At 39.1% G+C, this 14,318-nt stretch overlaps 1 protein-coding gene across 4 annotated transcripts in view; it reads right to left on the bottom strand.

The window, feature by feature from the left end:
* Positions 1 to 14,318, bottom strand: part of dicer1 (dicer 1, ribonuclease type III) — a 65,743-nt gene that overhangs the window by 35,482 nt on the left and 15,943 nt on the right. For all 4 annotated transcript variants that reach the window (XM_028437576.1, XM_028437579.1, XM_028437577.1 and 1 more), the window contains exons 2-12: positions 12,048 to 12,241; positions 11,813 to 11,975; positions 8,594 to 8,724; positions 6,236 to 6,370; positions 5,993 to 6,153; positions 5,747 to 5,915; positions 3,055 to 3,524; positions 1,554 to 1,686; positions 1,220 to 1,462; positions 308 to 462; positions 82 to 214 (exon numbers count right to left, since the gene is read on the bottom strand). In XM_028437576.1, the coding sequence (XP_028293377.1) occupies positions 82 to 214; positions 308 to 462; positions 1,220 to 1,462; positions 1,554 to 1,686; positions 3,055 to 3,524; positions 5,747 to 5,915; positions 5,993 to 6,153; positions 6,236 to 6,370; positions 8,594 to 8,724; positions 11,813 to 11,975; positions 12,048 to 12,161 (2,007 nt within the window). In that variant the 5' untranslated portion in view covers positions 12,162 to 12,241. The remainder of the gene's footprint in view (positions 1 to 81; positions 215 to 307; positions 463 to 1,219; positions 1,463 to 1,553; positions 1,687 to 3,054; positions 3,525 to 5,746; positions 5,916 to 5,992; positions 6,154 to 6,235; positions 6,371 to 8,593; positions 8,725 to 11,812; positions 11,976 to 12,047; positions 12,242 to 14,318) is intronic.

Below are 14,318 nucleotides of genomic sequence, written 5' to 3'. Positions count from 1 at the left end.
CCATACAAAATAAGTCCTCAAGACAGAAAAGAATGTGATGACTGAACCCTGATGTGGATGGATATGACGTATGTTACTCACTTTAACGGGAACCCGTAGAGGAGAGTTAATAGGCAAGTACAGTGTAGACTGGAAGCGTCCATCCTTTATCTCTACAGTCCTACATTTAGGGGCCAGGTGTGTGAACGGATCACTTGGTAAACGGGCACAGTACCTGGACAACAGAGGCAGAAAACCAATCACTAAACATGAAGTAGACTTGAATAATAACCTTATGAGTTCAGGACAGAAGCCAATGAAATAGAACCTGTTAATGTGCCCAATGGCTGTATTTATTGTGACCCTTGGACCTCCATCTTCAGTCCGTAGAACATAAGGGGGAAGGAGGTTGTCATCGTCCAGCACCTGCTCCACTTCCAGCTCGGTTACCTCCACTGACTTGGAGCACTTATTTCTTAAGATCTGCTCAGAACCAAACAAACAGATCATCACTGAGACATTCAAGTGGAGTCCACCCTAAAACCACTGTTTTCTGCTCAATACTTTTATAGTTAGAAATAAAGTAATGTAGTTTATTCATCCTTGTCCCACTCTTCACATTTTAGTCCAAGTACTTTCCGGCATATATGCAGCTCTTTATTTTACTTACAGTTAACCGAACAGGAATACAGCACCCCGCCCACCTGTCTATTCTGATTGGCCAAGTAGTTTGAAGAGCACCCTCATCAGCCAATGGAGTGTGGCCAATGTGAATCCTTCACATGGATTTTTCTTGGAAACTTGCTGAATTATTGGAATGCGGCCAATGCAGTAGTGCTTTTTATAGCCTGAAAATTTTCAGTTGTAAAACATCAGAGAGACTGCCCTCTATGAGTTGAACACCTGCTATTGCAATTTCATTTTGCGATTGGCTGAGATTAGATTAGTGACGTCTTTTTGGATCAGTCACTGTTGGCCCCACCCCTTCTATAAAAGATGAGGAGGGACTAGGTTTCCTCAGTGAGCATTGATTGACAGATTAATGTGGAAGTGTGCAGCGCTGTGGGGCGGGGCTGCTGTGACTGGGTGTGTCTTAACTACTCTAGGAGCAACGCCCATAATTAAGGCATCAAATTTCCCCCTAGTGACAGGTCCGCAAAAACCTGGGACTGTACTTACACTTTAAATGTCCCTAATGTTTTCTACAAACAACACAATGTGCCGTCTCTACCCAGCGTACCTTCTCAATGGCCTTGTAGGTGGTGAGATCTTCTTCAAAGGCTTTGGTCCTCTCTGAGTCAGCCAGCATGATGTAGTTGGAGACCGGCGCCCGAGCTCTGCCTTTGGACTGCACGTAGGACCTGTACTCAGTGGGCAGGTCAAACCGCACCACCAGGTTACACTTTGGAATATCTACGCCTTCCTCAACAATGCTGGTAGCGATGAGCAGGTTGGTTTCATGGGCTCGGAATTTGCGGAGCACCTGCGTGAGACGAGGAATTATTTAACAAATGCACAATAACACAGGAATCAAAGCCTTTAAAAATCCTGTTTCATGCTGGACACATGTGTACCTCCTCCTGCTTTCTGAACTCCAGCTCCATCTGCTTGTTGCGTGGCTGGTTCTTGCCAATGCTGTGCCCAGTGATGAAGTTACTGCTGATATAAGCCAGCTCTGGGTCCTGCTTCCCGGCCTCCTTAATCAGACTAAAAGATAATGTAAGGATCAATGAGAACGTGCATTCTTCTCTTTTCCTTTCTTATTTCAAAAAGTCCAAAACGAAACAATTATTTCAATGTAATCACATATTGACAACAATATTGTTCCTCTAAAATGTCATTTAGTTAGCTCACAAACTACTACGCACTACTATACAGAACACACATTATATGCACAACCAGCTTCTGACACATGTACGAGGGGTGTAAGAAAAAATGTATTCGGTGATAGATCGCTATATTTTACTGCGGGATTATCGTATTGATCAAAAAAATGTCCAAATCGATTTTTAATTCATGTTTTTTTTTTTTTTTTAACAAAAAACCCATTCAATTACTCCAACATATGCATAGCACGTAAACGCCCACTGAGTGGTGTCAGTGAACCACAGCAGACCTTGTTAAACTAATTCACTCATCAATGCAATTTAGCTGGAAGTTGATTGCATTTTATTTTCATAAAACATACTATGTGCTGTTACAGAATATGTGGTTACTCTTTTTAAAAAAAAATATTTAATAACTTAACCGAATCAGTTGTAGAAGCAAAAGTTAAACTTTATTGAAAAATGTAATTTGTCAGTTTGATAAACATACTTGTTTTTGACATTGGTGCTTGAATTACACTTATTACCTTGTTCTCACAAAATTAAATTAATTGTATTTCATACCATTTTGTAATTGTAAGGGAGAAATTTGTAATTATTGATATCCCGATATATCTCAATGTATATCGTATTGTTCATAGAGCTGGTCAATATATCAAGATTTAAGCTATATCAAGTTTTCTATTTTGGCGATATAGAAAATTACAATATTGCCCATATCGATATATTTTTATTTTATAGCTAATTTCGCATAAAAATACTTGCGTTGGGAGTCGCTGCTTTTGCTACTACTCGGAAAAAGCATGAAAAGCAGTTAGATGGATGAATGAGTGCGTCCTAACCCAGAACCTCCTCTAAATAAAGCCACAATGCAGAACTCACTCACACATGCTGTCCCTTAGAGGAGAAAAAGCCAAAAGTGATACATATTGTGCAGCTGTTTGTTAATAAATGGGCCTGTGTGACATTTTGCATCACATCTGGTCAAAATTAAAGTATTGAGATTTATATTGTATACCGCCAATTTTGAAAAAAAAAATATTGAGATTTGAGTTTTGGACCATATCGCCCATCCCCAATTGTTCAGTATCAGGATATATCGTATCGTGACATGCAAATAGTGAATCGTATCATCAGATTCATGGCAATGCACACCCCTAATATGTACATCAGCATTCCTTACAGTCCCCCTTGTAGTGCATTAGCAGTGCAAGCTTGTGATTAGCATCAGTGATGGGTGCATCCTCACCGATTCAGAACAACAGCCGTATAACGCCGCTCCACAAAAATGATGCCACACAGAATGTTAGTGAACGGTGATGGAAAGTTGGCCTCGGGCCTCTCTTTGGCCTCCACCTCATCCTCATCTTCGTCCTCCGAGTCGCTCCATGACACATAGTTGTCCTGGTTACGGTTGTTGTACCATTCCACACTCTCAAACTGCTGCCTTTCAAACGGCTTGTACTCTTGCAGGATCTCCAGCAGCCGGAGAACCTTGGGCGTGACGAACTTGAGGTCCAGGGAGGCCGGGGAGAAATGCTCCTCACAGAGGGCGTGCACTTTGCGTAAGATGGTGTCAGTGAAGAGCAGGAACTTGCGGCTGAGCTCCTCTTGCTCGTGCTTGATGTACTTCTGAAGCTCCCGTACCATGATGCCCGCTGCCTTATCTGCACACCAGGGCCCCAGCACTTGCAGCACAGCCTGGCAGTCACTGAGAACCTGAAAGACACGTTTCAAACATACCTTAAGCTCATCTATTACCAGCGTGGAAAAGCACTAAACTGACAGCAATGCCCCCTTTACAGCAGGTCAGAAGCTAGCTCTGCTCTGACATTAAGCATGACATGCAGGATTCTCACCAGCGCAGTTGAGCTTAGGGGCCCCAGATGCTGTGACTTTGATCCCCCACGCTGTAATGTTGCTCCCCTACGCTGTGTTTCAACCAGCGTGGGGGGCTTTTCTGTTGTTTTTTTCATTGTTAATCGGTAATGTCATAATAATTGTTGCACACTTGGACACAAAAGGGACTTCAAGAATCTGTGTACCCTTCATTCTTTGGTTATTACGATTTAAAAACCAAATCAAAATAACAAATAAACAGTGTGGTTATTTAGTTTTACAAAGTTAAAACCTAAACAGAAAAATCAAAAATCAGACAAGCAGCATTTTTCTATTTTAAAATTAAATCTTGCTCTGTTTGGATATTTAAGGGAAACTAGGATGAGAGCTTCATGTTTTAAGCTCACCACACAGAGGGGACCCACAGACGGGGGTGGACTTTTACTCCCGGACAAAAAATGGAGCAAAGCATAATCACATTACTGATGAACTGATGAATTGAAATGTTGATTAATACATAATTAATAAAAAAAAAAAGAATGTGATGAAAAGCATGTGCATGATCTGTGGTTAAAGGAACCAGAGGTGGTGTAATGTATCTACTGGTCGTCCTCGTTTCTTGTGATCAACTTCCGTGTGTGTGTTTTGACGGCTGCTGTTATTGGCTAGTGGTATCATCACGTGCAAAAAAATCTATTTTTACTGCCCATCAAAAAAGCTGTAATTGTTTTTGCAAAAGTGTCAAATCATAAAAGTTCTAACATCTATTCCTTACATCAACCAAGCAGCCGATAGTCAGTCACCAGTTTATTTGGATACTATTTGGACCATAACACTGTTAAAATCGCCTACACTATAAAACAAACCTTAAAATATGAGCAGCTTTTTACAAGTTAAAACACCCACAGGCTGCATGAAAACAGGAGCAGGACAAGAAAACTGCGAAAATAAATCTTAAAAAGTCCTATTGTGTGCAGAGACCTGGTCTAATTTCCCCGTAAATATTCAAATATCTCACAAACAGAACAAGGTTTTTAATTTTAAAACGCTGCTTATCTGGTTTTTGTTGTTTCTGTATTTCTGTTTTGATTTGAAGTCAGTAAAACAAAATAACCACACCAGTTGTTATTTGGATTTGGTTTTAAAATGGAATAACCAAAGAACGAACAGTAAATGGATTTTCTACAAGTTATTTTAACTGTTCGCGCAAATAAAAAGTAGAATAAGGTTTAAAATGTAAGATTTCTCAGACAGTTTTTAATAGAAATTATAAACGGCAGAAAGTTGTCAAATTACTGCGTTCGGTTTATCAGGAGCGATCACACAGAAGACTCACGTACGTGATGCACACAAGCATACAGAGAGAGAGAGAGAAAAAGCGCGCGGAAAAACTCCAGATAAAGTAAAAATCAGCTGCTTTCGGACAGAAATAAACAAACAGCATAAAGTTGCCAAAAAACTATGCTACGTTACGTTTCTTCACAAACAATCGTGTCAACGTGATTGCTGTTGAGGCAAAGGTTCACGGGAGTGGATGGAGTGCTGTTTCAGTCTGTATCCAGTAAAAAGTGACATGTAAAGCTGTGAATGGACTGATATAAAGACGCGGGACAATAAGGGGGTGACTTCATGTGGATATGGAAACTCATCAGTTGAAACTGATCAAATAACAGAAATACACGGAAACCTCCGTTAACGGGACCATAGCTGCCCGCCTACCTGCCCATTCTTATTGGTCAAGTCATTTGAAGTTCAGCCTCATCAGCCAATAGGGTGCAGCCTATGTCAAGGAGCGACCTTTACATGGATTTTTCTTGTAAAATTGCTAAAATTATTGGAATGCGGCCAATACAGTTCCATAGCCCGGAAAATACAGTACATTCATTATGACTCTTCACCAATTCAACAAATAACTATCTAAAAGCCTAAGTTCACAAAATGTGGCCCTGAGAAGGCAGGAAACAGTGTTTTAGAAGGGTAGAAATGTAAATAAAGTTGCCCCCACAACCCCTACAACACACGAGCCGGCTGCGCTCACTTGCGCGCAAAGCTATCTATTATGCTTGTGATGAAATGAGCTTGGAGGTTCCCGTGGCTCTGACCTGTTTAGAGATCAGGGTGGGATCACGGTCCCCTCTGGAAAAGCACATGTTACAGTCATTGAGGAAGTAGAGAGCTTCATCCAGCTCTGCCTGCAAGTGCAAGGACAGGCCACTCTTATCCACGTAGGGGCCACAGTCCAGCACCACCTCTCTGGGCTGGGAAGCATATCTGAGGTGGAACACAGAGACATTTGTGCTGAGATCAAACACTAAACACTGTTCATAATGTTTCATGGCTCTTCGTACCTGTCCAGGACCACAAGATCTGTCGCAGTTTCTGCGTTGCTTTTCAGAATTTCCTCCAAGTTCTGGATCTTCAGCTCCAGTTCATTCGGGTCACACTTTCCATTAAGAATTGAAGCTGTGAGCCCTAAGACACGAGGACTGCACGAGCAGCCATCAAATAGCTGCACAGAGGCCAATAACACAGCCAGGTTATTCACATCACCACTAACTCACTGATAAATCCTCACACACGTCAGAACTCACCTTCATGATGTCAGAGTACGGGTGTTCCGTAATGGCCAGGTGACAATCATCAAAAACCACCAAGTTGATTTGAGACAAGTTCAAAACTTTGCTTCTCAGAACACGGAGGAAGATGTGGCATGTCATGACCAGCACCTGTGGTGAGAAACATAGAGACTCCAGTGAAATATAGATCTATACTCACAATAACTCTATAATCACAACTATGAAGGTAGAAATGTTGCAAAATAAGAAAGCTTGTAGAATGTGATGTGAGAACTTGAAGAGGGAAAAAAGTGAACTTGTACGTAAAAATGTTTACTTGCATAAAAATATCCACACACATGAAATACATTTCATGTCACAAATGATGGGAAAAAATGTGAACCTGTAGAGTTAATATTTAATACCAAAGAAAATATTCAGTCAAAAAGTATTCACAAATTATAATTACACAAATAAAACGACAGCAGCAAACACGTAACCTAACATTTACTCACATGTTTATATTACTCATGCCTATTATCATTTACAACAACAACTCTGGCTTCACAACCTCTGACACTACAGATGCACCAACTCATTTACTCATTTATGTGAATCTGCACTGCTTGAGTTTTGCGAGCATTTCTACAGGTACTAATCTGCTTTGCTACAGACGTCTCGTGTGTTGCAAAACTCAAGCAGCGCAGATTCACGTGAGTAAAGTAGTTTGTGCATCTGTAGCTTCACGATAGAAGTTGTAACTGCAGAGTTGTGGTTGTAAACGATAATAAGCACCTGTAATAATAAAAAACATGCGAGTAAATGTAGGAGTACAAGTATTTTGTTTGGGTTTAAATATTTAACTCTGCAGGTTCACATTTTTACATCACATTCTACAAACTCTCCTATTTAGCAACATATTGATCTTCATACACAATGGTCAGAGGTGTCAGACGCTCCTGTCTCTGAGTGTAAAGTCACTTTGTAGTGAGGCACTGAGGGATTCAGGTTTGGGGTCAATTACATTTTTCAGTTACAAATATGTTTCCAATTACCCATGTTCAAATGTTTTAATCCTCAGAAATTCAATGACAATTGTGTTCTCAATTACTAAATTTCAATTTCAATTACTGAGCCTGAAATAAATAACCTTCCTCTTGTGTTAGCTGTCTTTTAGCATCTCTTTTGATAACAAGTCCTAAATCAGCTGTAAAATACACTACAACAATTATCTATAAATATTTCATTCATATCTTTTGCAGGGGTGGTGAAAAAAATCCATTCACACAAGAATCGCGATTCTAATAATCCACGATTCTGAATCGATTCATAAACTTCAAAAATCATTTTAAAAAGAAGATATATATACAGTATATATATTTATATATCATATATTTAAACTGTCTTAAATTTAGATCAGATATGTCTTAAATGTGCTTTACTGACGGTGACTATATAATGTTATTTTTTAAATATCAAAGATACATTGCTGTGTACCTTTTATGAGAAAGAAAAAAAGCAGCCAGCTTCAGCTTTTATTTAGGCAACTTTATTTATGAATAGAAGTACTTTTTTTGTATACCTTATACTTGTAATCAATGAGAATTGAGACTTACTTCGAGAAAAAAGGGGCAGCTGGCCTAAGCTTTTATTTAGTCAATTCTATTTATGCAAGTTATTTCTTGTACAATAAATACATTTATATTTGTTTACCATGAATAAATGTTACCTTTTGTATTAAGTTTGCCTTTGTGTGATTTCATAAATGGAATCAGTTTATTGAAAAATATCTTATACACACTATGTTGTTTTGATGCCATAATTTGCCATAACACAGATGCATTGCATCAATTTTGAATCGAGAATCGTTAAAACGAAAATCGATTTTGAATCGAATCGTGAGACACCCAAAGATTCACATCCCTAATCCATTGTTTACCTTGTTAGGCTTCATAACCAATGAAAATGTAGGTTTTAATATTTTTGGTGTGGGTGTCTGAGCCTTTTTAGTGTTTTGTTTTTTTTTAAATGGTAAAATGTGGGAAAGCATGATATGAAACATATTTTAATAATTGTTAACTACATATAGAACTGTAAAATGGTTGCTCAGTTTCGTGTTAAATTATAATTGACCATTTTTATAGAATTTTCATGGCAAATACAATTACAAAGTCAATTATGTGAACTCAATTACAATTTAATTATGATTACGACAGCAACAGATTTTTAAAATTACAATTACGCCATAATTGTAATTAATTATCAATTACGAGATTATAATTATAATTGACCCCAACCCTGCAGGGATCATTCATCATTCATCCTGTGAATCTGTCTATGACCCAACATGAATCTGCAGTGAATCATGCCTTCAGAAGAACAGTAACGACGCACCTGATTCTGAAGGATCTCTTCGCTCCATTTGTGGTCAGGCCATGCTAAGGTCTCCTCCATGTTGGTGTATTCTCCCACCCGGAGGTCTGAGTGGGTCCTGACGGCGGCTGCTTGCTGAACTACACATGTTGCTGGACACCAAAGAACATGGACCAGCATGAGCACCACATGGAGCCAAACACTAATGCTAGCCAAACACTAATGCTAGCCAAACACTAATGCTATCCAAACACTAATGCTGTCCTTTACGCTGTGTTCGATTGCACTCGGAACATAAACAAATCGGACAAAATGAATCAGAAAAGTGTAATAAAACGTCCTTTTAGCACGGGACCCTGACTAAGAAATTCAAACATGAGGAACCAATAAGCCCGAGTAGATCAAAATGACGTCTTGGCAAAATGAACGAGCACACCGTGAGATGTAAACAGTCCTCAAATATTACTTTTATGTGTCGTCTAATTTGGCATTTGTGTTATTAAATGTGTAGAATAACTTAGTAGTGGCATTTCCATTCCCACTCCGTTATTTGAAGACAGCTCTGCATAAGTAGTGATGCCGTATTGTTCAATGTATTCTATGGTCTATGGTTCAATAACGCATGAAGGATTCCCCTCACTGGTAGGGCTGGACAATATATCAAGTTTCCCATTTTGGCGATACAGAAAATTACAATATCGCCTCTAGCTATATATATATTTTTAGAGCTTATTTTGTATCAAAATACTTCTCAGAACAACATTTAAAGCAGTTCGATAAATTACCGAGTGCATCCTAATACAGGCCTACCACTAAACAAGCCACCCGACAGTACTCACTCACACGTGCTGTCCCTTAAGGCTCAAACATACTCGGATGGACAACGAGCAGAATGGATTATGCGCAAACTGTCCGCTCTCCACAGAGCTGACATACTTGGGCGCACCACTGCGTAATAGTTTCCATTAAAATCTACATTTCCCACATTTCCCCCATGTTTTAAAGGTGTTGCTAGTGTCGTAGCTTGTCTGCCATTCTCTCCTCTAAGGTCATGTCCATCGCTCTGTTTCACCAGGCAGTGAAATGAAGGTCGGCGTTACATTAGATGTCGATACAATGCCGAGCAGAGTTTTGTGTGACACAAACAAAGCAAAGAAGTACTCGCAGTTGTAAAATCTGAGCTTTGCATTTAATAGGCCTGTCGGACTCCTCGTGGACTGCGCACGGACTCGTTTTGCGCCTGTCCGCCCTAGTACGTTTGAGCCTTAAGATCAGAAAAAGCCAGAAGTCACACACATTGTGCAGCTGTTTGTTAATAAATGAGCCTGTGTGCCGTTTTTTATCCGTAAATTTAAGCCAGAATTGTCTTTCTGGGAAGACTTAAATAAAAATTGTTGAGATGTATATCACATATCGCAATTTTATGAAAAATTATTGAAATATGAGTTTTGGTCTATATCGCCCAGCTCTACTCGCTGGTGCATTTAAGTTAACTTTTTATATTTTTTTCCCAAATTCTGTTTTCCACATTAATTTTTTAAGATTCTGGGGGGGTTTTTTTAGAAATATTTATCTATTTTTCCTGAAATTATTACTTTTTAACTCTTGAAGCAACAAATTAAGCTAATTTGGAATGACATTGATTATTCTGACTGCTCCTTATTAATTATTTATGTCATATAAAGATGTATGAAAGCAGCATTATTGTTACCCAGTTTCCCCTCAGGGATCAATGGTTTACTGAATCTGATCAGGTTTATTGATTAAGTTTTGATCAACTTAATTTAAATCAACCTAATTTAAATTGATCCTGATGACATCGTTACAGACATAATGAATAAACAAGTTAGCATTATCCTACGATGTTTCAGACGCTACAATCCAGTTTTTTGGCAGTTTTGACAATGTTTCGGGTGGTTTAGACGCTGTTTGAAGAGGTCAGGACTGAAGGAGGGCGAGCAGTGCATCTATTGAGCAGTCCCCGGAAACATTTCCCCATAAAAAACCTTCTTTGCCTCACGGTGACAGCGTTTCATCCACATTCATTGGTCGATTCTGTGATTCCGTTAAAGTGGAAATAATAGGAACTAATACAGGTACATCTAAAAAAATTAGAATATCAAGAAAATGTTCAATATTTTTGTCACTCATTTCAGAAAGTCAAATCCATATATGATATACGGTGGGGCAAAAAAGTATTTAGTCATCCACCAATTTTGCAAGTTCTCCCACTTAAAAAGATGAGAGAGGCCTTTAATTTTCATCATAGGTAAACCTCAACTATGAGAGACAAAATGTTTTTTTAAGTGGAAGAATTTGCACAATTGGTGGCTGACGAAATACATTTTTGCCCCACTGTATGTTGACAAGCTTTATGGAGATGCTGATTTAATTTTTTAGCAGGACTTGGCACCTGCCCACACTGCCAAAGGTACCAAAAGCCAGTTCAATGACCATGGTGTTACTGTGCTTGATTGGCCAGCAAACTGGCCTGACCTGAACTCCACAGAGAATCTATGGTGTTCTGTCAAGAGGAAGGTGAGAGACACCAGACCCAACAATGTAGATGATCTGAAGGCCACTATCAAAGCAACCTGGGCTTCCATTACACCTGAGCAGTGCCACAGGTTGATCACCTCCATGATGCAGTCATTCATGCTAAAGGAGGCCCAACCAAGTATTGAATGCATAGAAATGAACATACTTTTCTGAAGCCTTACATTTTAGTTTAAAATATCCTTTTTTTTAATTAATCTTATGTAATAGTCTAATTTTGGGTTTTCATTATTTGTAAGCCATAATAATCAAAATTTCAAGAAATAAAGACTTGAAATATTCCACTCTTTGTGTAATGAGCCTATGTAATATATGGGTTTGATTTTCTGAAATGAGTGAGAAAATATTGAACATTTTCATGATATTCTAATTTTTTTAGATGTACCTGTATATTTCCCAAGCAGGAAATTTTGCACCTAAAAAATATCTAAACAAACATCATCTTCCTGAATGAAACGCATTTACCTCGGATGTTGAAAATGACAACCTGGACCTGGAGTACAATCGAACATAGTGTGTCTTTCTTTGCTCCGATGGATAAAACTAATGCAAAGGTTCTCTTTTTTAGTATGAAGTATTCATTTAAACTTTTTAGATTCAGCATTGAATGTGAAAACAAAAAATGCATTATTTTTCTTTTATTCTATCCTGACTTTATGAAACCGACTTGGACAGCGTAGGTACCCGTGTTCACGAGAAAAACTGTCCTCTTTGCGTTCTCCTCGTAGTGTCCACGGATTTGATGGGAGAGTTCTTTTGTCAGAAGTACTGCAATGAAAGTCTTCCCTGAGCCAGTATTCAAGCAGACGATAGTATTATGTTCCAGAGCTGCTTCAAGAAGTTCAACCTGAGGAGCAGAAATCAGGATTAAAGTTTTGCTTCATCTTGATTGGTTGAAAAACAGAGATGGTCCTCTTACCTGATATTTCCTTGGAGTATAGATGTTATCATGGATGGCCTCCTGCTGCCATGGCAACCCAAAAAAAGGCCCCAGGTGTGACGTGGCAGGAGTGACCAGCTGTAGACCTGCCATGCTCAGAGGTGGAGGTGAGGACACTGGTTCCTCCGATGTTCCCCTTTATCTCATTTGATCATCTTCTCCCTCTCAGTTCACTGTGAGGAAAGAGCAGAGCGACAGGATCAGTGACATCAACACAACCACACACTTGGCCACACACACAGTGGCCATTTTTTAAACTTCCCAGCAAATGGTTGTGTTAGCAAAGATTAATAAAAATAAAAAAACATTAACAATGGAGTCCAATAAGAAAGAAAAAAAATGCTTCTTTGTAATGTACTTAAAGAAATTTTGACAAGCTATCAGCAGCAGACGCGTCTTACTTCCTCATGGCTCATTTGTTAATAAACAGCTACACAATATGTGCCACTTTAGTCTTTTTCTCCTATAAGGGACAGCACGTGTGAGCGAGTTCTGTCGTGTGGCTTGTTTTGGGGAAGGTCTGGGCTAGAACGCACTCAGCAATCCATCCAATAGCGTTTTTTATGCTGTTCTGAGAAGTAATGACATCAGAGACTGCTAAAACATGTATTTTAAAACAAAATAAGCTGTTAAAAAAAAAAAAGATAAATATCGATCACCAAAATAGAAAAGTCAATGTAGCTTTAAAGGGGACATATTATACTATTTTTCACCCATCTCCATTTGTTCCAAGAACCCCAAAAACATAGCATTTGAGGTTTATTTTTCCAGAGTTTTAGCCTCTGAAAATTGACTTTCTGAGCAGTTCTAAAAATCGGACTGTTTAGGGGCCTACAGTACTTATGTATATTCATGAGTGGGCGTGTCTATAGGCACTGACATTCATGTCTCGCTCTTTAACGAGGGAAATCAGTGATCACCAAAGCAATGTTATTGTGCTATCCAAACACTGCTATTGTTTTCAGCCAAAAAACGGCACTTTACAGTAAAACAGATGGATAGTTAAGCGGTTATTGTTATTGTAAGCCATCTCAGCGCTTCGGGGTCCGTCTTTATCCAGCAGCAGCACTCATTCAAACTCTCACCGGAGTGTTAAGCTGCCAAGTATTTTTTTTCCTCTTCTAACTACAGGAATAGTGCATTTAAGGTGATAATCATTTGTTTTGTCAAACCGCTAGGTCGCATTGTGTCACAAATAGGCCTGTAGCAACGCATCGACGACATCGACTATTCGGTTCTAAAAAATCGTCGACTTCAAATCCGGAAGTCGACGCGTCGCCACACCTACTCGCCACACGCATGTGAAAACGCAGCCATAAGCCTCAAGGTATAGTTATTTGCCGTCAGCGGAGCCTCTAACCCGCGGTGTCTGCCAGCGGAGGAGACGTAAGCGGTGTCATCGGAAGCAGAAGCGGGGATGCTGAGCGGGACTAACAAGCTAAGCCTAAATATTTTGTTTTCCTCGTCTTTCGCCTCCAAACAGGCTGTATGATAAGGAGGTTCACCCTCAGCTCGTGCATGTTTGTTCCATGGTGGAATGAATGGAGTATACTAGAAACTATTTGGACCATTCTGTTTGGTTTATAACTGAATGAAAACGTAACAAAATGAAACAGGGGGAGGCGGGGCCGCTAGCATTTTTGTTTATAAAGGTTCTAACTAGATTGGAAGTGTTACCTGTTAAGGAATGTACAACTCCAGTATATACATTTGTGCCTCAATGTTTAATATTTATTGCTAGTGCAATTTAGTTTTTTGAGAGAGAATTGATAAACCATTTTATTTATTGCTTTAGTTGTGTGTGGTTTAAAAGTAATTTATTAATATTTTTAGGTATTTATATGAGATTTTATGGTTTTTATTAATCGTGCAACAAAAAATAATCGTTAGATTATATGTCTAATTAGTCGTTAGAAAAGCCGACTATTCAATGAAACATTCGCCCGAATAATCGTTTACCTCCAGCCCTAGTCACAAACACGTCAGATCAGCAATACAAGGCAATATGACAGGTTCTAAAAAGGACCTGCTCCATGGTGCTCCACCGATCCACAAGATGCGCTGGAAACCACAAGAGCGGAGTACCCCTCCGCATGAACAAATAGTGCATACACTACCGTGTATGTACTAGGGGTGTAAAAATTGCCCAAAAATGACGTTCAAATATTCCCTCTAAAATTTTTAAATTGACAAAAAATTATATATCTGGTGGCACATGTCAATTAGGTCAATAACAGGACAAATTAATAC

Source organism: Gouania willdenowi, chromosome 22, assembly GCF_900634775.1.
Source record: "Gouania willdenowi chromosome 22, fGouWil2.1, whole genome shotgun sequence".
NCBI classification, from domain to species: Eukaryota; Metazoa; Chordata; class Actinopteri; order Blenniiformes; family Gobiesocidae; genus Gouania; species Gouania willdenowi.
The sequence above is the reverse complement of the archived record's forward strand: the minus strand, read 5'-3'. Positions and strand labels throughout refer to the sequence as shown.